Source organism: Macaca thibetana, chromosome 2, assembly GCF_024542745.1.
Source record: "Macaca thibetana thibetana isolate TM-01 chromosome 2, ASM2454274v1, whole genome shotgun sequence".
NCBI classification, from domain to species: Eukaryota; Metazoa; Chordata; class Mammalia; order Primates; family Cercopithecidae; genus Macaca; species Macaca thibetana.
This window is the reverse complement of record NC_065579.1, coordinates 162,850,234-162,877,110: the sequence shown is the minus strand read 5'-3', so window position 1 is coordinate 162,877,110 and position 26,877 is coordinate 162,850,234. Positions and strand designations below refer to the sequence as shown.

Genomic DNA, 26,877 nt, shown 5'->3' with positions numbered 1-26,877 from the left:
TATGCTGTATTGTTTCTATTGATGGGAAATGGATTTACTTACTCAAGAGAGTTTCAGCAAAAAATATTCATATAGTATCTATTATGTGCTGAATACCATTCTGGGGGCTAAGAATAGAGCAGTGGAGTGATCAGACAGCCTTAGCATGCATTCTCCACAAAAGCACAGACTGAGACAAGGGCCTGCCTACAGTTACTTTGGGATGTAATCCCATGGAAGAGGAGTGGGGGTAAAAAAGAATGAAACAGGGAAGGAGGGAAAGTCAATGCAAGGGTGCAATATCAAGCAGCTTACACTATGATCCACTGTTGTCTGGGTCCCTCTGGGCACTTTCTTAGGATCTGTGTAGAATGCACCTTAGAATCTTTCACCTGAGCAACACAAGCTCCTGTTCCCCATTGGTCAAAGGTTGCCCCATGAGGTGTTGACTCCCTGTACTTCCAAAGTCATGCATGTGTATGCACGGATGAGTGGAATGAGGCCTCCACCCCCACCTATCCCCCTCCCCTCACTGAGGGGCCAGAGATGACCAAGTCAGAAAGTAAGAGATATTTAGGGCAGCTGAGGAGAGGTGCTTTCGGGCTTACATTTGAGCAGCCTGTTGGACCCATGACAGCTGGATTGAAAAGGTGTGTGTGATATTGTGATGTAATGATTATGTATTTGGTCTCTGCCCCCGGTTCCTGGCACACAACCCCTGAAACTCTTGGAGCCTCTTAAGTGATAGATGTCTTTGTGTATGCAGCAAGATGACTGATGACTGGGGACTCTAGGATAGCCTCAGGATGGGAGGCTGGTTACCGGGGAACCAACCATGTGATTAGAAAGTTGAAACTTTCAGCCCCACACCCTGACCTCTGAGGAGGGGAGGGGGCCTGAAGGTTGAGGTTGAGTTGGTCACCAATGGCCAATAATTTAATCAATCATGCCTATGATTGTAATAAAGCCTCCATTAAAACCAAAAGGACTGGGCTTGGGGAGCTTCCATATTGCCGAACAGGTGAAGGTGCTGGGAGAGCAGAGCACCTGGAGAGGACGCAGAAGCCCCGCACCCTTCCACATACCTTGCCTTATGCATCTTTTCCATCTGGCTGCTCATCTGCATCCTTTATAACATTATTTACATGGGTAAACATAAGTGAACTGTTTCACTGAGTTCTGTGAGTCACCCTAGCAAATTAGATGAACCTGAGAAGGGGATCATGGAAACCCTGAATTAAAGCCAGTCATCAAGAGCACAGGTCACAAGCTGGGACTTGTAACTGACATCTGCAGTGAGGGACAGTCTTTTGGGACTAAGTCCTCAATCTGTGAGACTGACACTATATCTAGGTAGATATGCGTCTGAATAAAATTATAGGACATCCAGTTGGTGTCGGCTAGAAAACTGAAAAACTGCTTGGTGTGTGGAGGAAAACCCCCAGACAGCTGGTGTCAGAAGTGAAGTGCTGACTGACTGTGCAAGGGAGTAGGAAAACCACTTTGATCTTTTCCCATCTTTAATGGTGCGTTGCGAGAATGTTTGGTGAGTCAAGAAGTGACTAATACATAAAGCTCCTGTCCTTCCCAGGCTTACAGTCTAGTGGAAAGTGCCAATATACCAAAATAATAATAATAATAATAATAATAATAGTAAGCAACTTAACGTCTCATGCGAATAAGTCCTGTGGAAAGAATACAGCTGCTGCTGTGACAGAGACCCATGGCAGGGCTCCTTTAGATAGCCATGAAATTCAGGAAAGGCCTCTTTGTGGTGAGGACATTTGAACAACCACAGAACGAGAGAAAACATTCATGTATGTAGCCTATGGAAGAGTATTCCAAGCAGAGCAAATGCAAAGGCCCTGGGGTTGGATAGGCACAGAGAGCTTGAGGGACAGAAAGGAAAGAGTAGGAGGGTTGTGATAAGTGGAGGAGCATGGGGTGAAGGAGAGAGAAGTAGCCAGGGGCTCATGGGGCCTTTAGGGCCATTAGCATGCGTATGCCCTAGAGACATAAGAAAGCATGCATATGCCCTAGAGACATAAGAAAAGGGGAACTTGGACATTTACAGCGAGGGTCCCTGACACATTGTTCTTTGATATTTTATTTTACCAAGTGATACATCTGAATTATGTGTGCTGTGAATCACTCTGCAGGAGAGTGAGCCTAGTTAACTGCCAACACCCAAATTTCTACCTCATTCTGTGGACTTTTGCTCACCATCATGTAAGTAGTAACACTCATGATCTGATTAATGTTCATTTCTTTATGAAAAAAAAGGTCAAGATAAAGCCAAACACTTCAATATTTTAAATACACATAACTATGACTTCAGACCGCATTTCCCACCATTGGGCACCAGTATCCTGATTTATAAAATAAGGGAGTTGATTCTCCTGAGGTTCTATGGCTCTACATGGCTAAAGTGTGAAACTGATAAAATACTCTTAATGCCAAGTAGATTCTAACTTTCTCTGAAGCAATAAGGCATACTTTTAGAAAAAATGAGCTTTGAGGATCTTCAGCTTGCTTAAAAGAAACCTCCACACAGAGTATTTTCTACAGTTTGTCTCCATCCTCCTCTAGCACCCCTGTAAATGTGGCCTTCCTCACTAGGTGCTGGGTAATAAGAGAAGCTTCCCCATTAAGTCACAGTCATGTATATTGGAGATAGAGGAGAGCCTCAAAAGAGAAAGAGAGTTTGGAGATGTAAATATGAGACCTATAGTATCTTCCCTGAGCAAAACCAAAGGGAATAATAAATGACTAAAGACCAGTGAAAATAAAGTAAAATTGATGCTGAGTTATATAACACCGGAATGAAGCTAATTCAATACCTTTAATTAAAAAATAGCATGCTTGGTTTCACCCAGAGTCAGTCAGAATTTCTCCAGGAAATTAAATTTAAAAACAAGCAAGAGAACAAACAAATACACAACAAAAACTTCTCAAATATATATATATATATATATATATATATATATAAAATTGAGATAAAAATCTATTTTGTGTGCGTGTGTGTGTGTATAGTTGAGTATCTATAAATCTTTATTTTTTCCTCTGTGACATACAGGTGTGGTTTTGTCAAGAGGAATGTCATGGGAATGAAAAAAAAGTATGCTTTTTGGATTGCTTCTTATTTGTCAAAATATTAGAGACAATTTGCATTTTAAATTGAGGAATAATTGGTTTTATTATTGAATATGTTATGAAGCTCAATGTATTGGTTAATAGTGTAAAAGACTCATTGTAACTAGTACAGGACTTTTTATAAGAGACCCTTTGATCTTCGGCAGGACATTTTACCTCTTCGGGTGTCATTTTCTTCATCTGTAAAATAAAGGGCTCAGTCTATGCTAAATGACCAATACAGTTTCTTCTAACTCCAACATTCTATAGGTTTTGGTAGGAAATAGAAAATCTATGTGTGCAAGCATGCTCATGCGTCTGCTTTGAACACTTTCACAAAACAGTCAAATCTTTACAAAGTTAGACTTCTTTTCTGAAGGAAGGAGCATATTTTTATGCACAACTATCTTCTTGTTTGTTACAGTTACTTTCTGGAGACTGTGGTTCAGAACAATGTCCCTGGTCTCTGTAAGATCTTCAATCTTGAAATAAAATTATATTCATGATAAGGTTTTCATTGAGCCAGAAATGTGAAACAATGCATTTTTAAAAGATGTTCACCAACAAGGACTAATTTCTATCCTAATTACTTCTCCTCCCCATTACAACCCCACCTCTTCCAAGAAAAGAATTTGGTTTGGCTCTCAATTGCCAGGAAATGCTATTAATCACAATCTCCTATTCCCTGATAATATTATTTAATTGAGGTTTTATTGAGCTATACCATTACTATAAGCAACAAATACAAAAGTGTGCTTTCTCTTTCTCTCTCTCTCTTTCTCACTCTGTCTCCCTCCCCCTCTTGCACTTGTGCATGCCCTATTTCTTTCACTCTTGTCCTCAAATGCAGGACTCCATTTAAAAGGAAATTATTGGGGGAAATAACAGGGGACAGAGGGGGTAATTCAGTCCTTGGCTGACCTTACCTAGCCTATCGTTTCCACTAAGTACAGAAACACGACAATTTCAATGTGAACTATAGTTGTAAAACTACAATGTGATTAAGAATATTATTGTCGCAGTCTATCAAAGAGCCACAGTACGTGATTTTGCTCCACACTATCTATTTTTAAGCTATAAAATCAATTGCAACTCTTCTCAGTTTTTCAAGGTGTTCTTTCTTCATTGACTATGAAGAGACATTTTAATAAATTTTAATGTTTTCCACCCAAGTCGAATGTAGAACTTAAAATATTTCTTCTAATTCTGGCTATGCTAACTTAACCTTGGAAATATGAATGGTTTCTTCAATGTATTTCTGAAAAAGTCAACATTATGATTACTGAGTTATTAAATTGCCAGGGCTTTGGCAATATTAAAATATCTCTGCCTCTATTTCTCTCTGTCTCTCTCTCTCCTTGTTTCAGTTTGCTACTCAAAATAAATACTCAAAGATTATTTACTATAATTATCCAATTGAATTATATAATTTTATTTCTCAAAATAAAATGTTAGGTGAAATTTACATATATATATCTTACCTAAAATTATTTTTTGTACATCTATAAAATGAATTTTTAACATACATGTGGTAAAAATTTATTTTCTTCATATATATGTGTGTTTATGAAGAAATCTAGACAAAAATACAACATATAGGTCTTGGTAGTCTTTGGGCAGTTAGAATTCTTTCTTATCCATTTAAATTTTCTTTCTCATCCACTTAAAATGGTTTCATGTAATGAGCAGATACTGATGTTGTAACTGAAAAAATGTATTAAACTAAAATTAGTCTTTCATGGATGGAATTGAGCATGGTGAAAATAGTGGTGATAAAACAGATTGCTATGCTGAAAGTCTCATGAAACTCTTTTTCATTACATGCTAACTCATTAAACTCAGGAAAGCTGAGGAAACCCAGAAGAACTGTACTCTGATGCAGGCAGGACTGCCAGCTGTGCCATAATAGGTTATCTTTCACATCCATCAAAAATCTATTGATCATTTAATAACTGCTCCTCGATTAGGGTGGTTCTTCCAGTGGGAATCCAACTCCTTTAGTTTTCCCTTTTTCCTAATTTTGAGGCATGAAACTTTATAGGAGATTTTGATTCCATGCCCAATCCTACATCTCACCTTACAGCCTCTTTGTTGGTAATGACCTTGCTTTCATCATGCTTTGCCATGCCAGTCAGCCCATTCTCATCCTAAAGTGCCTAAAGAAACATAAACTCCTAACAGGTCTTCTGTTTCTCTGCTCTCCTTTCTTCCATTCATTTCACACATGCCCACCCAATTTATCCTTTTAAAATGTTACTTTAAATATATGACTCATATGCTGAAATCTCTTTAGGGAGTATCTCTGACATGAGAAGAAAACCCACACCCTTTAGCCTAGAATTCAAAGCTCTTGGACAGCTTTGGCTGTCCCAAGTCCCCTAATACAGCCTCTGCTAAACCAGAATAGCCCACTGAATAAATGGCCTTGAACTTCAACACTATCAAGTGCTGGCTCTTCCTGTTTCTTCTGCCTGGAATCACTTACCTTGCGGTTTCTACCAGTCTGACTCCTATAAAGCCAAGTTTACATTCCACACTTCAGATGCTCTTGGCCCACTCAACCCCTAAGATAACTCCCCCTTTGCTAAAGTCCTGTCCTACCAACTCGGTTGGAATGTACTTTATGCTACTTGACTTTTTTAGTGAACATGGATGCTTCCTCCCAGCTAAATGGTAACTGCCTCAAGACTGAGGGTTATATTTTATCTTTGGTATTTTAAACTAAAACTATGCCTCTTCAGGAATCCCTTAAGAAGTGCCACACAGTAAGTATTTTTTAATTAAGTGAAACTTTAACCATCATGTTTTCTAAGCATTTTGGAAAACATGCAAAAGTATAACACTCCCCATTTTTCTTTTTAGTAAGTGTTTAACGATAAGTAAGTAATATTTGAGTTAACCATTATGAAAACCACAAAAGTAAGTTTACCTTTTGCTCAACTTCCTGTTTCTGAAAATGTCCTTTTCTCATTGAGTATGTTTACCTAGAGCATTTAAAAAGTTTGTCCAAAACACACAATCATGGCTTGCCTTTAGCAGAAATAATGTGTGTTCCTGCTTCTCTTTGTAAATAATTGAATTTGCCTCTGCAGTTCAAGAAGATCACGATTTCTTTTTGTGTGTGAAACTGACTTGCTTCTGTTTTCTCCTTATGTGCAGCAGACTATAAGGCAGAAGAAACCCTGTGCAATTGGGATATGGTGAGTAGGGAGGATAATAGAAGAGATTGACATGACTTCCATAGAAGAGTTATTTTTAAGTATAGAGAATGCCTGTCTATCCCCATGCTGAAAGAGCCTTTAGAAAATATTACCAGGATTGAAAGGCGGTGGGGGCAATTCCCATCACCTGGGATAGCCGTGCCAGTCGGCGGAGTGTTGCTGCCACCTGCTGCATGCAAAGAGCCATGGAGGGGCTGTCGCCTGGGTCTTGCAGCTACAGGACACCCGATGTGAAAGCATTCAGTTAATATTCTGTGGCCACGCATCTGAAATTGTTATGCTCTCAGAACCTGGTTGGGTCCCAAAGCAAAATTAGCTAAATCTGATGGCTTCAGGCCATAGAATTTTCTATATATAAGAATCATGAACTAAGCCCTGAACAATACCCAGAGGACAGATTTGTCATATAGCCACTAAATGCATGGCTCAGGTAGCCCAGCCCCAATGAGAGGCAAGAATTCTGCTGAAAGTAAGTCTGTAGCACTGGAAAATAAACAACCATTTCCATGTTTCTGAGTTTACAGACTTTTTTGGAACAATTACTTCACTTTAATACAATAATAGATAGGAGAAGTCTAAATACCCCAAAGAGGGTATTGTTCTTAGAGAATTCGATAAATGTAGATTTGCATTGGTTTCTATTAGGTAAATTCCTCTTAATATGAAAAATGGAACGAGATCATAGAATCCCTTCTCTGGGCTTGTAATGTGTCCCGATTTAATAGGGATGCCAACGTGCAAATCAGGATCTTCGTAGTGCATCTCCAGGACTGTTTCTGCTGCTATGCTTCATAATTTTGATTTACCAGAATTTCCAGGGGCAATGGGAAGAGATGTAGCTACCCAGAGCAGTTATGTCTCTTCCTGCCCCTCTATCAAGGACTTTGAGTTCCCCAGCCTTCCCTGGAAAATCACTGTCAGCACCACCTGACCCAATATCCCCAGTGACCTGAAACTGATGGGAAGTTGGGAAGGGGCGATAATAAAGGTTTGGGGAGCACTGGACTAGGCAAGAAGTAACTATCTCTTCTAAATTCTGCAAGAAATCATTAGCTGAGGAATACTGAATAAGTATGGCAATTACCATGGCAAGTATTTGTGGTGGTGGTATAGGGGGTGGTATGGAAATCCAGGAAGACAGTAGCTGTTATTTATTTACATGACAATCTCTCTTCTCCCATTTAAATTTAATCTCCTGAATGGCAAAAGCATTTCCTTGTGTCTTAGCATCGTCCATATTCCCTACAAGTCCTTGCATGGAGAGATTGGTATATAGATGATAACAACCTGACCAAAATTATCTGCACCTCACCTGAAAAGAATTCCCATCTCAGGATTGCAATTGGCCTTTTCATTTGTCTTTGGTCTTCCTAGGTGGTACCTATATCCTAGTAATGAGATTAGGGTCACAGTATATTTTAATCATGCATACGGTATGTATGAAGACACACATGTTTATTTGTAGTTATTCTTTGTCCATCAAACTTACAGTAGTCTTCAGCCTAATGCTTGTTTTCTTAATGTTGGAGGGTGATGACAGCCTATTTTATCTCAGGCTGAAAAACTAATACAATTAAATCAATCAGAGAATCATAACAGGGAATAGTCATCATGTTCTTCTACGAATAACCAGACATTTTTACCAAGGGGTCACTTTCCTGAAACTTGTTTGCGGTTCTCTGTAAATAGAAGTAACTAGGCAGATGTTATAAGCCTAATAGCTCACTGAGGGGGGAATTCTCTGCCTTTGGATTCTGATTATTACTGCCTTGCTTTGGCTTAGGCATGGATAAGCTCTTCCGTGGTGAGCAAAAATGGCCTTCAGCCAACCCGGTGGGAGACCTCCCTATCTGACTTCCAACCTTCCCAGACGAAGGGTAGAAAAGTAGCCCTCGCTCCTCCACTCCCAGGAAATGTGCATTTCCCTGCAAGAGGAGAGACAATAACAGTTGGTTTGATAGCTGACACTATTCCCTGTTACTTTTCAGATTTTATTAAAATTAAACGTGTTAATTCTTTGTTCTTTCACCCCAGGGCAATTCTGGAAAGAAAACATATCTTAAGATTGAACAGAAAAACTATTATGAAAGACACCAAGCTCACATTTGTTAAATGACTTTGTGCTCTTGAAAAGAAATGTATAAAAAGCACATTGCCAACTGCTCTGCGTGATATCCTTTGTTTAGATTTTAGACACTGCTTGACTGACACAGAGATCCTGAATAAGAGACTCTTTGGATACTGAAAAGTCTTTTAAAGAAGGTGATATACAGATTTCAGAGAACAATTTCAACCTTGTTCTATTGAAGGTTATACTCAGTCCTGAACCACATTACTTTCCTGTCTACGTTTCATTTCCTGGGGGCTTGCCAAGTGATAAACAGACCCAGGCGTGTGCGGTAGATTTGGGTTTTTTTAGCACGAAGTGGGTGGCTGGAGTTTGCTTGAAAACATCAATTGACTTGTTTTGATCATCAAGTGATCATTACGGAAATGCTGGTGTAAGGTGTTCAGAAGACAATGGAGAAAAAATGGAAATACTGTGCTGTCTATTACATCATCCAGATACATTTCGTCAAGGGTAAGACTTCCAGTTGTCCCTTCTTGTCGGATGGGCCACTTTAGGGGCGGATGGGGCCTCTGTTCATTTAAAATGCCTTGTGACTGCTGCTGAAATTGATCACCAAAGGACAAATCATTACTACGGGTTTCAGTTACGTATTTCAGTGGCAGGTATAGAAGAGATGCTAGAATCTAGAAATGATTATTAATGCACACTAAAAATAAGAAGGGAATGGGTCGTTTGTGCCACTGCTCTGAGGCATTTTCACCCATTTCCTTTCTAACAGGATCTCTGGAGTAATTGGGAAATTGTGTTTCTTGGAAATGAAATGCTCTCCAAATGGTAGTCAAAACAATTGCGGAAAAATTAAAAATCACAAAGCCGTCAACGCTCAGAGATCCTTGCTTCACTTTTTTCTCTCTCAAGTACTCTTTTTCTTTTGGATATAACAAGTATTTCTCCTCCAAATACTAAGGTCTTTGGGAGTTGAATGCACGTTGAATTTTAACGAGGTATGTGTAGGTAGGAACCTGGGAGACAAAGTGGAATCCTTATGACAGTAGGAACAAGAGCCTAATGGGCCTATTTAAAAATAGAAGGAAGATTAGTTCTGTATTCCACAGTATGAGAGTATTATCGTAAGCCTGAGTGTCTGAAGAATTAACTGTGCTTTTCAGATATAGCTATGAAAATATTAAGGAGAATCTCTAAATCAAAGGAGATTTGGAATATAATGCTGTAGATAGGATCAGAGCCATATTTTCAGGCAAAGGACAGCTCACAAGAAGTTACATTAAACTGTACTAACCTCTGCCTACCAAACTTTTGCATCCACAGAAGTATGATAATTCCCATTTGTCAAGTACTTTTTACTTTTAAGAGCCTTGTTTCTTCTCGGTTGCTTGTCGTCTTTTTATCTTTTCCTTTTGTGAGCTTCAGTGGTACTTGTCACAATAATATATATCATTTCTGTAGCAAGATTCCATGTTAATTCTAAAACTGAGGCCAACACTATTGAAGGCATGTCACAGTCTCAATGCTTACCACATTTTAAGTGTCCTGTATCACTTGGTCAGACTGCTGATGGGAAAGAGACTCTACTTATGTCTAGTATTTCAGACCATCAATTAGAGGTGATACTAAGTGGAGCCTTTACCTAAGGTTAGATGAGGTCCTTTCAATCCTTATATATTGAAAGTGAAATTTCTTACTCTAATCAACTGAATTTGGGAGGCAGTTTGGAGGTTATGTGGAAGGAAAATAAAATAAAATAAGTAATAATAAAGTTTAAAATAATAAACATAACATAGGTAATAGTTAACATTAAGTATAGGTTACTTAGAAGTTATACGTAGGCTAAGAAATTTAAGTAGCCCCTCCCAGCATTGCTAACAAGTTGCAGCTGCGAGCTTACCTCAACCTTCCAAGCTTATTGCCTGCCTCCAGACCCCCCTCTATGTTTCTGTAACTCCGGTTTTACCTCACCCCACCTCTGTCCAGCTTTAAGGTTGACTGGTCAAGATAGCTAAATCGTAAGTTTGCTCAGAATTGTCACGAGTTAAATAATTTACTGTCTTTGCCTGACACCTGTATCCTGCCTTGTTTTCCCACCTCAAATGATATATAAACAAGCCTGCTTTCTCTGTCAGAGTCAGCAGCCATTTTGGGCATAAGTCTGCTGTGGGCCTGGATGCCCAAATTAAATAAAGTTCTTTTTGGTCTCCAAAGGTCTCTTTGTCTTCCTTGGCTGGAGTTTTACTGCGACAGTTATGAGGGTTATAGAAAGACACAAACTCTCGGTAACTGAATTCATTCTTTTACTGGAGGTGTGACTTTTTTTGTTTTGTTTTGTTTTGTTTTTTGTTTTTTGAGATGGAGTCTCGCTCAGTTGCCAGGCTGGAGTGCAGCGGCATGATCTTGGCTCACTGCAACCTCTGCCTCCCAGGTTCAGGCGATTCTCCTGCCTCAGCCTCCCAAGTAGCTGGGGCTACAGGCATGCGCCACCACGCCCAGCTAATTTTTGTATTTTTAGTAGAGACGGGGTTTCGCCATGTTGGCCAGGATGGTCTGGTTCTCTTGACCTCGTGCTCTGTCCGCCTCGGCCTCCCAAAGTGCTGGGATTAGGGATGTGAGCCACTGCACCAGGCCTGGAGGTGTGACTGTGAGCATACCCCGTTTCATCTCTCTGTGCCCCAGTTTCTTCCTTGATAAAAAAGGGTTAACAACATCACTTACGGCGTGTGGGGGGGATTAAACAAGATAACATATGAAAGGCCCTTGTAAACATGTATTTTTCAAATAAATTCCTATACACATATCATTTATTTTTGCAGTTTCAGAAAGCATCACGTGTGTATTATATTCAGCTGTTGTTTTATAACCCAAAAAGCCAATTATATTAAACGTAAGAAGAATTGTCATACTAAGTTTGCTAGTATGCTTCAATTTTCAAATAGGCTTGATTTTATTCACAGGTAGTTAGAAACCTTCAATTATATTTTGGTCAGACCAACACATAGATAAATATTTAGAAGTCAGTAATTTCCTCTAGCTTGTCTACGTAAATGCCTCCTCATTTATATTGTCTCATGCGTCTCTATCTGAGTCAGACACAAGCTCTACTCTACTCCTAAAGCAGTCAGGGAAAAATTTCCTCAGTTTCTCCCCTCACCTTACTGAAGTGACTAGGGTTTTTAATTAAGAGTCATTCTATGTGAATTATTTAAACTCAAAGCTCACGTTCTTCCTTTTCAGGAGTTTGGGGAAAACCATTCAACACAGAAGAAAACATTTATGCTACACTTGGCTCTGATGTCAACCTGACCTGCCAAACACAGGCGAAAGGCTTCTTGGTGCAGATGCAATGGTCCAAGGTCACCGATAAGGCAGACCTGATTGCTCTTTATCATCCCCAATACGGCTTCCACTGTGCCTATGGGAGTCCCTGTGAGTCACTGGTGACCTTCACACAAACTCCTGAGAATGGGTCAAAATGGACTCTGCACTTAAGGAATATGTCTTCTTCCGTCAGTGGAAGGTACGAGTGTATGCTTACTCTGTATCCAGAGGGCATGCAGACTAAAATCTACAACCTTCTCATTCAGACACACGGTAAGCATAACTGGAAGACGGATGGAAGCACATGCTTTCACTCAGCTCCCTTCTCATTCAACAAATGTACCTTGTAAGAAAAGCAGGGTTAGGCATGGTGCTCAGCATACAAAGGCTGAGCGGAAAGAGCCACTGTCTGATAAGGGAGACAGGAAGTGACCACAGCATTTAAGCAAATAAGTGTAACCTTGCAGCAGTGATAAGCGTCAATAATAAAGACTGTAACAGTCTTGTGAAGGAGCACATCACAGAGGCCATTGAAATTGTCCTTGAGAAATTAACACCATAGCTTAAGTCTAAAGAATGAATAGACATTAACACAATTTAGGGGGTGGGGCTGAGGCAGAGTGGAATTGTGAATAATCCCAGAGAGAGAAAAGAGCTTGCATGAAGCTCTGTGGAGTGTTTGAAGGAATGGGAAAATGCCAACGGGACAGCAGTACTGCGATTAAAGGATAAGGCAGGTAAGGACCAGATCATGTTGGACCTGGTCAGATTCCCTTTTAAAAGGTTTCTATTTTGATCTCAAAACCATGAGAAGACATAGAAGCATTTCCAACAAAAGGATGGCATGACATTTATAGGCTGATTGTATTTGTGTTGTTAAAAAAAAAATCATACTGACTTTCCCGTGAAAATGAGGTGAAGATGGACAAGAACAAGCAGGTAGAGACAACTCAGGAGACCATCTCAGTAGCCCAGAAAAGAGAGAGTGGTAGTTCAGGTAGATACAGAAGGAAAGTGGCACATTTTGTGCATTGGGCATAAAACAGATATGATCATAGAGTGAATATAAGATAAGGGCAGTATGAGTGAAGGAGAGAAAGAAGTTGCAGGTGACAACTGGGTATCTGGCATGCACACCTGAATGGTGGTGCTATTCACTGTGAGGGAAGATTTGTGGGTGAATTTATGAAAGTGGTTCTGGGTATACAACATTTAGTCTAGGGCAGGTAAAGGGGCAAAGGAGGCTGCTCGCCATGCAGCATTCACACCAACATACTCTGGAGGCCTGCATTTAGAAGCGGGAATCCTAGATTTAAGTTCTAGCTCCTTTCTGAATAGAAATAAATTTGACTTGGGGCCTATCGTGTAAATTCTCTGAGCCTATTTGGAAAATGATTATAATAATGCCTGCTCTAAATTACCTGGCCCTAAAGTAAATGATTTTCATTTCTGCTAATGGAAAACAATGAAAGTGAAAGCCAACAAATGCAAAATGCACTGGCAGTGAACTAGTTCTGTCTCAGGGCAAAGTGACCTGGTAATATAACAAAAAAAAAAAAAAATAACTCGTGAAGATCATATTAAAGGGGACATAGAGCTGCCCAGAACAAGCAACAGATATGGATTTATTACCTCCTCTCCATGTCTTATAATTTACTTGCTCTAAAAATATGCTGTTGGAACAGTCCACCTATAGGCCAAGGTCCTATCAACTACTATCTTACAATGCCCAATTCCCTTGCTGTTTTCCAGAAAGCACACTACACACACACTTCGTTCAATGAAGGATGGAGTGGAGTGGGATTGAAGTAAAGCGAAATGGAAGACCTACGTAGAACACTGTTTAGCTACACATACTTTGATTCAGGTAGCCTGTATTTGAACATTGGCTCTATCACTTACTATACATTTCATCATTCCCAAGTTGTTTCAAGTTTTTTACATAACAAATATGGATAATTATAGTACTTTCTTTATAGGTATCACTAGCTTGATGATTAAATGAGATAATCTGTGTAATGCACTTAAATGTATAGTTCCTGCTAAAGGATAAGAGTTTGGCAAATGGTAGTTTTCAATTAAGAGTAGTATTAATTATATTGAGCAAATTCTCTTTCTCAGTTCTGATTACATATGAGCCCTGCTTCTTCTCTTTATATATTGACCTCATTTGGAACCCAGTAAGACATTTGCCATGTAATATTAGCACAAGTACACGTTGACCTTGGCTTCATACATAGATTTTTTGGTACATTCTGCCTGAACCAGTGAACAATACTCTTGCCTCACTGAGGACTTAGTGTTTCCTTCATTGAGACTTGGCAACATGGATTGATGTAACTTTTATAGGAAATAGAATATGTGATGCCACAAAATGAAGACAGCAATGGAGAACAGATAGTATATTATCCAGAAAGGAGAATGGTGTTGCCTTTAAAGAAAATGAATTTCTTAGAATAAAGAGAACCAAAGGAGGTAAGCTTGTAGCTACTAAAAACTGCAGATCACTGGAGAGGCAGACACCATATCTATACTTTTTGTGGTTGGAAAATTTCCAGTCTTCTGACCGTAACTTTGCTGCTGTCATCTGAATCAGATGAAAAGCAATGGCCTCAGTGTTAGAGAAATGGTTCTGGTATTGTGTTTCTGGGTACAAAGGGAGTAAAATAGAAAAGAGCAAAACAGAAGGGGGAAACAAATCCTTCACCACAGAGTGACCAAAAATGTTAGCCTGGTGTGGAGCTACAGAGTAGGCAGCTGACTAAAAGGAGGCAATTGCCATCTGAGAGCTCTGTCAAGTTCACAACCAATAGCATATTTCCTTTTTACCCTTTACTCTTTCAATCTTCTCTTGCTTCTTCTCCTCTTACTTATACAGTTTTCCTCTTAGGCCCCTGTGCAATCTTTAAGTTTACAAGCTAGTTGGGTAAGCAAAACACACCTGAAGTGCAAACACTTATGTAGTACATAAACAAATGCAAATTGAAGTGGTGCATAAGAACCTAATTTGAAAATGCTGAGGGACTTGAGGTGTTTGGGTTGATCATCTCTTCCTGTTTCTTTTCCGTTGCCGTTTGAATCATTCTCTCATGTCTGCTCACAATACAGTGTGTGTCTAAATCCTGTTCCCATGTTCCCCAAGGGCCTAGATGTGAAAGGATTCTGTTCTCTTTTCACAATATTTTGTCTCTGTGTGTGTCTCAGTGCTCTGAGGCTGTGGACAAGAGTGGAAATATAATAAGAAGTGTGGGGTTTGCCTCTTTTCCACTTTCACTTGACAGGGTTTCCTCCTAGGTTAGGAGCTTTTGAGTCACTCCAAGAAATGCAGTTCTCTGAGTTAAGCCTTGGATTGTCATAATCTAGATTTCATTCATTTGAATGCTACTGGATCCCATAATGCTTCAGACTGTAAGATTTTGGTGCATTTTAAAATTTGTAGTTATTAAGATCAGTTATAAGAGTATAACATGGCTTTAATTTACTAGTTCACAGTGAATGCCTTGGTGGGACCTTAATGTTATTGGAAGCAGTAGTAGCAGTGAGAGTGGTTGAAGAAGTCATGGTCCTGGAAGTTGTAGTAATAGTAGCAATAAAATTTTGATTGTATAATGTTGATAAGCTTGGTCTAAAGCATGTTATTATCCTGTCTAGTTTGTATTGAGCCTGAATGCTGGCTCTTCTTAAATTCCTGTATTTAGTCTTTATCCAACAAGTGTTTTTGAGTGCTTACAGTGCTGGGCACCAGGCACAGGGTAGGCATATATGCATAACTGTGCCTTCATGAATCACAACATTCAATAGGAAGAAGTTGACATTCATCAAGCGAACAAATACCAAATTGCAACAGTGAGAAGTGCTCCAGAAGTGAGGAAGTAGACAGTGTATGAGAGGGTATAATAGGAAAATCAGAAAAGACTTTCTTTCCTCTTTCCTTTTCTTTGTCCTTTCCTTTCCCCCTTCCTTTCATTTCCCTCTCCACTCCTCTACCCTCTCTTCCTCTCCCCTCCCCTCTCCTTTCCTTTCCTTTGGAAGTGCTGCTTCAATTGGAGTTAACCAAGTGAACACAGAGCTTTACAAAGAACAGGACATGCAAAGGCTCTATGGTGAAAGGAAGTTACAGCAACTGGGTAGGCAGGGGAGATTTTAAAAGGTATTATGGCTCGAGCAGAGGGATTACAGGTGAGACAGTTGAAGATAAGTTTAGAAAGATTGATTAGTCCAATTAAGGAGTTTTGTCTTCATCCTAAGAGCTGTGGGAACTAATTGAAAGGTGGTTGTTTTGTTTGATTTTTTTTTGTTTTGCATTTCAAAAATGCACCTTTGTGGCTCAAGTGTGGAGAATGAATTGAAGAAGGCAGAGAGGACAGTGTGGATCAGTTAGAAGACAACAGCAGAAAGCTGCATGAGAGATGCTGGTACCATTAAGTACAGTGGCAGTGAACTAGAAAGAGAGGAATGTTTAGATTAGAAACTTGTGTAGGAGATTCTCCCCACAGGATCAGTGGTGGATTGCCTATGTGAAGGGAGGAATAAAAAGCAGTGTCAAGGATGATGCTTTAATTTCTAATATGTGACACAGAAAAAATAGGGGAACATTGTATTAGGGAACACTGGAATATGATCAGATTATGCAGAAATTATTTTGCATTTCATTTTCTACATGTTGAGTTAGGCATGAAGTTGTGATATACAGAAGATATTAGGTAAATATCTGGATATACAATTTCTGATCTAGGAGAGAAGTTTAAGCTGAAGATACAGACTGGTGAGTCATCTGAGTGTAAGTGCTAACTAAAGTTCTGGGAGTGAAAGAAATCATCTAGGAAGAGAAAATCAAGCAGGAAAAGTCATGTGGCACTTCAGCAGAGTCCATGGTGACGGATGGAGAAAGATGAGTCTTCAGAGGGTAATGAAGAGCAATTAAAGAGGCACAAGTAAAATCAGGAGTGAATTGGGTCACAAAAACCTAGAAACATATTACGTTAAAGGAATAGCCATCAATCATAAAGTTTCTAAGAAGATAAAATAGTTATTCGATTGTATATTAAAACATGAACTTTTTTATCACCTAACAGGAACTGTTTAGTGGCATTATGGAATGGAAGTCAGGCTGGAGGGAGAAGAGGAATGAGTGGGAGGCAAGGAAATGGGGACAGCACATTGATATGACTTTCAAGAAATCTGCCAGTAGTAACAGGAAGAGTAGAGGTGTTCAAATGCGGGATTCTGTTGATATTGCAGTAGAGATGGTGGTGGCGGTTTCAATTAATAAAAGACACTTGACTGTGCTTCAAAGTTAATGGGCAGGATCTAGTTTAAAAAGAGTAGTTAAATACACAGTATGGAAGATAAAATAATAAATGAAGGTTTCTAAGAAAATGGGGACAATGATACTCACAAGTAGGACTACCCTGATATTGAAAAAAAAATACAATAAAAAATACAAAAAAAAACAATAAAAAAAGGTTTTCTTTTTTTATTGTAACAGGAGGGAGGGAAAATAAGATGAGTGCATATAATGAGGGAGGTGCTGTCTCTATTTCTTTAAAATAGAAACAAAACCATCTTCAGCTAGAGAGAGGAAGGAAGCTTCAGAAAAGAAGACTGAGAAAGGTTTGAAAGAGCTGCTATGGATAGAAGCGAAATGAATTCACTAACTAAACACATTTGGATTTTTGGTCTGTGTTGAACATCCATTTGGGTATGGTATGAAATGGTAGTGAAAACAATTTGCATCAGGCCTTCTCCAGCAGTGACTGGCTGCTTGAGTCTGGCATTAAAAATATATAGTGCCACATTTGGATTCCCTTTTAGATTGTTGCCAAAAGATAAAAAAGGGCAAAGGATTTGGGGTATAAGCAAAAATATTATTGACATAATGCACTATAGAACTTTAGCTTGATAATAAGAGACATAAAGAAAAAATAAAGCTGACAGTTTGGAAAGAAGTAGGGTGATTAACTCATTAAAAGAGCTAATGAGGTTGGAGAACAGTTGAAATGGGACTAGTTGCACAAGCTGGAAGAATAGATGTTTGTAGGTTTGAATTTGTGATTTTATAGATAGAGCAATTTTACATGATAACAAGATCCAAGATGTGATTGTGAGAGTAGATGGCTAAAATTAAGTGGAGACAATTAATGAAGATGACAGCGGGAAGAACTGAGAGTCCAGATATTGGAGAAGTCATCTGCATGGTCACTGAAAGCACCTAGGTTATGTCAGGTTTGGAGCTGCAAAAGATTGCAATCTACATAATAACAGTTTCAAAGATAACGGAGTGTGATTGGGACATCAGAGCAGAAGTTGACAAACTTTTTCTCTGAAGGGTCATGCTGTGCTTTGAATATTTGTCCCCTCCAATATCATTTTGAAATTTAATTGTCATTGTAACAGTATTAAGAGATGAGACCTTCTTTTTTTTCAAATTTTATTTTAAGTTCAGGGGTACCTGAGCAGGATGTGCAGGTTTGTTACATAGGTAAATGTGTGCCATGGTGGTTTGCTGCACAGATCATCCCATCACCTAAGTATTAAGCCCACCATCCATTAGCTATTCTTCCTGATGCTCTCCTTCACCCCACCACATCTTCCGACAGGCCCCAGTGTGTGTTGTTCCCCGTCATGGGTCAGAATGATTTATAACAGAATGATTTATATTCCTTTGGGTATATACCCAGAAATGGGATTGCTGGGTCAAATGGTATTTCTGCCTCTAGGTCTTTGAAGAATGGCCATACTGTCTTCCACAATGGTTGAACTAATTTACACTCCCACCAGCAGTGTAAAAGCATTCCTTTTTCTCAGCAACCTCACCAGCATCTGTTCTTTCTTGACTTTTTAATAACAGCCATTCTGAGTGGTGTAAGATGGTATCTCGTTGTGGTTTCGATTTGCATTTCTCTAATGATCAGTAATGTTAAGCTTTTTTTCATGTTTGTTGGTTGCATACATGTCTTCTTCTGAGAAGTGTTGATTCATGTCCTGTGGCCACTTTTTAATGGAGTTGTTTCTTTTCTTATAAATTTGTTTAAGTTACTTTGTAGACTCTGGATATTAGACCCAGGACCCTTTAAGAGGTGATTAGGCCATAAGGGCTCCACTCTTCTGGATAAGATTTGTGGCAATATAAAAATGTGTGTTTAGCCCCCTCTTGTCTCTCTGTGGCTCTTCTGCTCTTTTGCCATGTGGGGAGCAGCATTCCTCCCTCCGAGGATGCAGCATTCAAAGTGCCATCTTGAAAGAGAACACTCGCCTCTAACCAGACACCAAACCTGCCAATGTTTTGATCTTGGACTTTCCAGCCTCGAGAACTGAGATAAATAAATAAATATGTTTTTAAATAAGTTATCTAATCTCAGATATTCTTTTGCAGCATCGCAAAACAGACTGAAATAGTCCAGATATTAAATATTTTAGGCTTTGTGGTCCATAAAGTCTCTGTCATAACCACTCCACTCTGCCACTGTAGCATAAAAAACAGAGAATATGTAAACGAATGGACCTGACTATGTTCTAATTCAACTTTATTTACAGAAACAGGCAACAAGCCAGATTTGGCCCACAGGCCAAGTTTCATGTCCTCTGAGTTAGAGAATAACAGCAGTGGATCAAGGAAGAAAGGGATTGTTTGGTTTTTCTTAGAATGTGTTATGCATAATTGACGATACTGGAGACGGTTTTAGGTGATTCATGAAACAATGTTGAAAGCTTTAATTGTGGAAAACTCTAAACAATATACAAAAATCACATAGAATAATTATGAAAAGTATATAGAATAAGCTCCCACATACTGAACATACAACTTCAGCGATTATCAACTCATTGCCAATCTCTTTTATTTAAACACTTATCAACTGCTGCCTTCCAAGATTACTTTGGAGAAAATGCAAGACATCTTGTTTATTTTAGTATGAATCTTTAAAAGATAAAGATGTTGTTTTAAAGAAAAGACATAATCCATCACCAAAACTAAAAAAAAAAAAAAATAGTATTTAATATTATTCAATATCCCATCAGCCTTATAATGTTATATTTGGGGTTTTTTTTAATTAGGATGCAGATAAACTAGATAAATTTTGATTATTTGGAAATTCTCTTTTAATCTGAAAGCTATATTACATTTGTTATTTTTCCTTTGCCATATATTTGTTGAATAAATTTGATGATTTGTCCAGCCTGGATTTTGCTCTTATAGTCCCATAGTATCTCTATGTTTTCACCTTATAGTTAGCCTTGTAGACTCTAAGTTATCTTACAATCTTGATAGAGACTTGATCACATTAAGGTTTTCTTTTTGTTTTTTGGCAAGACTACATGATAGATGATGTATAGTTACATCAGAGCACATAATTCTGTTACATGATGTTAAGAGCCACTGATGAGCATTCCCTGCATTCATTAAATCATTATGATTTGCCAACTAGTGATATTCTATCATTCCTTAATTTATTAGCTTAAGTATTTCTATAAAGAAAAACTTCCTGTCATCAACTTATTATTTGATATATAGTTTGTATCAGAAAAGCAGACTAGATACTTGATTCTTTCCCTTTAATCATGAGTTTTCAAATGAGTTGGTTCACTAGTATTTTTAAAAAGTGACCCATAAGTATTTTATGTTAAGTATCATGAATTCATATGAACTTAAACATACTGGTGAATTTCAATTCATTATGGTTATTATTCTTATTCTACTGAAAATGTCCCATATATAAAACCTATTAGTCCTGTGTCATATAAGTTGCAAATATTTTCCCAGTTTGTCACTTATTCTTACTTTCTCATATTGTTTGCAATGCAGCATATTTCTTATTTTTATGAAATAAAATCTATTACTCTTTTCCTTTATTGGTCCTGATTTTAAGTTTTGGTCAAGAAAAGTTTCTTCATTTCCAAATTATATAAGAATTCACTCATGATTTCTGATACTTGCATTCTTTCTTTTATGAGCATTTAAATTTGTAATGTTAGTTTTCTGGAGCAAAATAAAAACACCTAAATCCACATTTTTATATATCTCTAATGCCTTCTTCTATATTTTCTACTTCTTTTCCCCTTCTGTGATTGAGTTAGGTACTGACCTGTCTTCCAATCATGAACTCTATCTCTATGATGTCCAATAAGTTTTTACCCCATCAAATTAGTTCTTAATTTCTGATATTGTATTTGTAAGTTATTGATCACATTTGATAGATTTTTAATTTTTGATAAATTTGTCCACCTTTTGATCTACTTCCTCCCTTTCTTCTCTGTTTTCTTGAGTATGTGAAAAAGAGTTCTTTTAAATCTTTGTTGGTTAACTCCAAAGTCAGAAGCATTTGTGTGTCTATTCTTATGTCTATTTTTCTCTTATTTTCTTTTTTTGCAACTTGCTCCACCATATCTCCTCTAAACCACTTTGTATTATTATTTTAAATATACTGCATCTATATCAAACTATAAAGTGCACATATATAATAATATATGTATTAAACTCAACAGTTCAGTGTTAAATTAAGGATTTAAAGCAGCAGTACCCAACTTTTTGACGCTAGGGACCAGCATGGAAGACAACTTCCACAGACTGAGGTGGAGGGGGATGGTTTGGGGATGATTCAAGCGTATTACATTTATTGTGCACTTTATTTCTATTATTGTTACATTGTAATATATAATTAAATAATTATACAACTCACCATAATGTAGAATCAGTGGGAGACCTGAGCTTGTCTTCCTGCAACTAGATGGTCCCGTCTGGGGGTGATGGTAAACAGCAACAGATCATCAGGCACTAGATTCTTATAAGGAGCACACAACCCAGATCCCTCACATGTGCAATTCACAATAGAGTTCACATTCCTGTGAAAATCTAATGCAGCCACTGATTTGACAGGACACAGATCTCAGGTGGTAATGTGAGTGACAGGGAGTAGCTGTAAATATGGATGAAGCTTTGCTTACTCACGCACTGCTCACCCCCTGCTGTGTGGCCTGGTTCATTAACAGGCCACAGACCAGTACCAGTCCATGGCCCAGGGGCTAAGGACCCCTGATTTAAAGAATTTCATGTTCTTTAATGAAATTAAGAGAAAAGAAAAATAAATATATGTATGGTTTTTATTTACTCACATATAAAGACTACACATATAATTTTTCATATTTACTCATGTATTCACCATTTGTTGTGCTCTTTATTTTATCCCATGATTTGGAGTTACTGTTTGCTGTCATTTCTTTTCAGCCTGAAGAACTTTAGTATTTCATGTAAGACAAATCTACTTGCAATGAATTCTTTCCGATTTTTTCATTTTTAATTTTAAAGGATAATTTCACTGGATATAGATTTCAGAGTGGATTGTTTCTCTTTCTTTTAGCATTTTGAATATCTATTTTGACTTCCATTATTTCTGATTAAAATGAGCCACTAGTTATATTATTAGTCTGCTGAATGGGGTGAGCTTTTGTTTTTGTTTGTTTGGTTGGTTGGTTGGTTTTTGCTCCTTTCAATTCTACTTTTATAATTTACTCTTTCTTTTTGGCTTTCAGAAGTTTGATTATGATATATCTACATGGGTGTCTCTTTGAGTTTGTCCTATTCGAGTTTTGTTAAAGTTCTTGGATATGTAGATTAATTTTAAGAAAGTTTTTAAATAATCAAATATGTGAGGTTTTTGGCCATTCTTTCTTCAAATATTTGATCCATCCCCCTACTCTTTCACTTCTTTTTCTATTACTCCTGTTTCATGTATGTTAGCATACTTGATACTGTCCTATATGGCTCTGAAGCTGTTTTCATTTCCTTCAATCCTTTTTCTCCTTTAATATTAGATAATTTATATTGAACAATGTTCAAATACACTAATTTTTTATTCATTCATCTCAAATTTGCTATTGAGAACATCTAGTAAATTTTTTATTTTTGTTATTGATATTTCAACTCTAAAATATAAATTTGCTTCATTTTATAGTTTTCCATTTCTCTGTTAACATTTCCTATTTATTGAGTCATTGTCATATTTTGCTTTAATACTTTGAGTAGACTAATAATAGCTTCTTTGAAGTCTCTTAAATTCAACACCCGGGTTCACCCAGATTCAGCTGCAATTACTTTTTTCCTGATTATGGGTCACACATTCCTGCTTCCTCCATGTCTCATAAGTTTTTGTTGAAAACTGGACATTTAAAAAATATATATATATATATTTATAGACAGAGCATAGAATATATATATATATATATATATATATATATATATATATGTTGCAACTCTATATTCTGTCTTATTTAGGTTCATTTTGTTTCATTTTAGTAACTTATCTGTGCTTAAATTGAATGTCTCCTTTGCAGTGCAAGGCCATTGATCTCTCTGCTCAGATTTTTATACTAATAGTAATTTTTAAATTTGGCTCACAAGAAGTTGCCCCTGCATTGGCAAAGCCTCTTTATTGGTCCAGCAATGATTTTGGCAAAAGTTATGCTCAAACACCTTAAACCAATTAGGCTTCCACTCTTTATACATAGATTTATGCGTCCATCAGGGAGTGCATTCAAAGTTACAGCTAGTTATTCAGACTTCCTGGGCTTTTACATTTTGCTACGCTCTTTCGGGTCTCCCCCACTCAGTGTGCAGTTTTCTAGTGAGGGTACAATCTATGAAGCCCTTATCTTAGCCATTCCATGACTCTAGTTTCCAGGATCTCCATGCTAAAGGTCCTTCTGGCCTACCACTGTCTTTGTTTTGTGCTGCTCTAACAGAATACCACAGACTGATACTTTAGAAAGGATAGACGTTTATTTACTCACAGTTCTGGAGGTTGAGAATGTCCAAGATCAAGCCATTGACATCTGGTGAGGTCCCACTTGCTAAATCCTCTGAAGGGGAGAAATGCCACATCCTCACATGGTGGAAGGCAGAAGGGCAAGAAACAAAGGTGAATCAACTCGCCCTTTTATAATGACATTAATGCCACTCATGAGAGCTCTGCCCTATCACCTCCCAAAGGTTTCACCTTCTAATACTGCCACAATGGCAACCAAATTTCAGAGGGGAGAAACATTCGAATCATGGCAGCCACTCACTCAAATGGGAATACAAACTCCAACTAACCAAGCTTCAGGTTTTTGGCACCTACCAAGTTTGCCCCTGTTACGGGAAAAGGTGAAAGGTTTCTACCCCTAGACCTAATTTAAGTCTGCCCATTGTGGAAAAAAAGCTGGTGGTTTTTGCAACCAGCTCCATGTGGCTGAAACTACATTTCTTAATGACCAAGTTGGAGAAGGGAATGGATGGAGCCGAGGCAAAAAGATTGAAGTCTCCTGCTGTTTTTACTAAAGCTCTAGTGATTTTTCAGTAAGAAATGCTTTGCAATTTAATGACTACCTTTAGTCAATTTCCAAGGTCCTAAAATTGTTGTTGTTTTTTTAAACACATTTCCCCAGTTTTGTACTTGTCTGTTTTTACTGACCTTCTTATGCCCCCATAACCAGAAGTCCTTCATTCCTACACCCCACATTTTGATATTTATAGCGTATCTTTATTTAAAAACATATATTCATTACTATTCCCTTTGTTATAACAATTACATGTTCTTAGTGCTAAAGATAAACACATAATCAACATTTACTAACCTTTATGTAAATGCATCTCCAGTCTGAAATGTATTCTGTTGGAGAATCCTCAGGAAATGCTCATAGCAGCAATATTCTCTGAGTTCTTGCATAACTCTAACATTTTTCTGTAGTCTTTATTTTAAAAATTTAATTTTGCTGAATATAAAATCTTTGGCTCACATTTTCTTTCCTGAGTAGATTAACTATGTTACTCTACTGTTTTCTGGCATAGGACTGCTATCAAAAAGCTAACAACAATCAGATTTTCTTTCCCCATGTTTGACTTTGCTCGATACTTTTATACAAACATACTTAAAGTTGTCCATTCTGGACCTATTTTCCAATTTTGCAGTATAATCATTTAATGTGCATTTTCTAGTCATTTTAAATTTTATTATATTTTTCTTGAATTATAGTTTTTAATATTTGTTCTGTTCCATTGCTTTCATCTTTTTTCTTTAACGTTTTCTATTGTACATATATTTTTATCTTCTTTGCATATCATTTCCTTTGAATCTCTTTTATTAGTTTTTTCTTTTTTTATAATTACATATTGCTTTATTTATTTCAAAATCTCCCTCATTCTATTTTGAAAATGAACTTTAATGAATTAGCTTTTGTTTTTCTATGTTTCTGGTTTTGTTCTAATTTTGTCTTAATTTCTGGAGTGATTTTTTAAAAAATTATTATTTCTAACCCTTTCTTGAATTTCATTACCTATGCTTTGTAAGCTTTTTTCTTCCATGGGACTCATTGGGAACTTTCCAAAATTGTGCACAATTTACATCATTTTATTTCTTTTAGCTCATTTTGAATAATTTGGCTATAGTTTTTATTTACTTTGTTGTCATGTCTTGATAATATGCTCTCGTTGTTGTAGGAACGTTATTTTGTTCTCTGCTCCCTTTTTGCTTCTGGTATCTTTATAGGTTATTCTATCTCATTCCCTTTCTGTTACTCATGTTTAGGTTAAATGCATTCTTATCACAGAAGAGTGAGCCAGGCTAGCTTTTCTAGAGTGTTCAGTATCCCTAAAGTCACCTCTTCTGTTATTTTAAAGATGAGTTTTTTACCATTGTACTTTCTGAGTATATTTCCTTTGCTTCTATCCCTCACGTTTACCTAAATTGCCTCTTTGATTTCTCTTATTGGACCTGTCCTGTTTTATTGGATTCTATGTCCAGCAGTTTTTTCTCCCCGTGGCATGTGTCCTGAGAAGTCCTTTCTGCTCCAGCACTGACAACCTTTTTCTTATTTTTCTTGAAGACACTGGTGATTTGGTGTCTGCAAACTCTCTTCTCCATTTCAGCTACTATTCTTGTATTCTTGGATTAATCTACCTGTCTTTCTAGTGATTACCTGTTACTAGACAGAGGGAGGTGGTGTGGGTTCTCTAGTTCTAAGATCCATCACAAGCCCAGTTGACCTTCCTCTGTTTCTTTCTGCACAGTTGCTGATAACACAGTGGTTCAGTGGATTTTTCCCCACTAATTAAGAGGGATGTGTTATTATTTAGTGTTCTTGTAGATATGGTCTATGTAGTTTTAGTTTCGTTACTCTATTTATCTTCTTTGTTTTTATAGAGAGTTTCTGGTATATTCAAAAAGTAATGCGACTTATACTGCCAGCTTCCCAGATTCGGGACAAAGTTTACAAAAATATAATACTTATGTATTTGATTGATGTTTATTAAAATATAACTAACATTTGGATGGCATGGACTTCAGAGATATTCAGTATATTTTAAAGAAATATATATATATGTAAAACAATTACAATAATTTAAAAATAAAATTAAATAGTAGTAATGATCATATGCAAATATGGCAAAAAAATATGATAGTAGAGATGGTATACAAACAACTCCATCTGGAAGTGCTGTGATAGCTAAGTGATTTTTTCCCCCTTATGGGACAGGGTTCTTTTTTTCAATTATGGGCTTGGAGTACTATTTGGAAAGAGCAGTGGAGAGCAAAGAAAACACTGATCCCACCTCCAGAACTTGAGGAATTAGAGTGCAAGAAATGCTGTGGGGATCTGGTTTTAATTAGGAAAAGGAGGAGGAAAGAGTTGCCAGTAAAGAAGCTAGATGATATTGATAAGAGATTAAAATATAACAAAGATCTAAAGGCTAGATATAAAATTTATAAACTGAGAAACATGCCATTAAAAATGTATACCGTTATATAGCATATATTTATATATAATATTTTTAGCCCTAAATTGATGCTTTAATCTTCAGTTTCCTTTTCCTTGATCAGATAGACTATAAAACTTCATAACCTACCCTTTTCTTTTTATTTTGATGGACTAATATATAATATATATAACATATATATGTTTTATATGTATATATACACACACATAATGTTAGTAGCAATAAAAATGTTCATACTCAATGATCCATTAATTATACTTCTGAGAATTTATCTTAAGTAGCCGAATGGTCAGAAGAAAGCTATTAGCATAAGGATGATCCTTGCTATATAGCATGTAATGGTTTAAAATAAAGTAAAAAATCCAAACTGAAAGAGCATAATGATTCAATAATTG

At 37.3% G+C, this 26,877-nt stretch overlaps 1 protein-coding gene and 1 long non-coding RNA gene across 5 annotated transcripts in view; one reads left to right on the top strand and one right to left on the bottom strand.

Moving 5' to 3' along the window:
* Positions 1–3,168: 3,168 nt before the first annotated feature.
* LOC126947819 (uncharacterized) overlaps positions 3,169–26,877 on the bottom strand; it is a 34,890-nt gene continuing 11,181 nt past the window's right edge. For all 3 annotated transcript variants that reach the window (XR_007723205.1, XR_007723207.1, XR_007723208.1), the window contains exons 2-6: positions 23,518–23,609; positions 21,411–21,468; positions 7,645–7,720; positions 6,041–6,293; positions 3,169–3,593 (exon numbers count right to left, since the gene is read on the bottom strand). This is a non-coding gene — a long non-coding RNA (uncharacterized LOC126947819). The remainder of the gene's footprint in view (positions 3,594–6,040; positions 6,294–7,644; positions 7,721–21,410; positions 21,469–23,517; positions 23,610–26,877) is intronic.
* The window catches only part of CD96 (CD96 molecule), a 108,843-nt gene continuing 90,640 nt past the window's right edge, over positions 8,675–26,877 (top strand). For both annotated transcript variants that reach the window (XR_007723204.1, XM_050778894.1), the window contains exons 1-2: positions 8,675–8,913; positions 11,650–12,006. Coding sequence is in view for 1 of the 2 variants with exons in the window: in XM_050778894.1 (XP_050634851.1) it covers positions 8,853–8,913; positions 11,650–12,006 (418 nt within the window). In the remaining variant the exon portion in view is untranslated. The remainder of the gene's footprint in view (positions 8,914–11,649; positions 12,007–26,877) is intronic.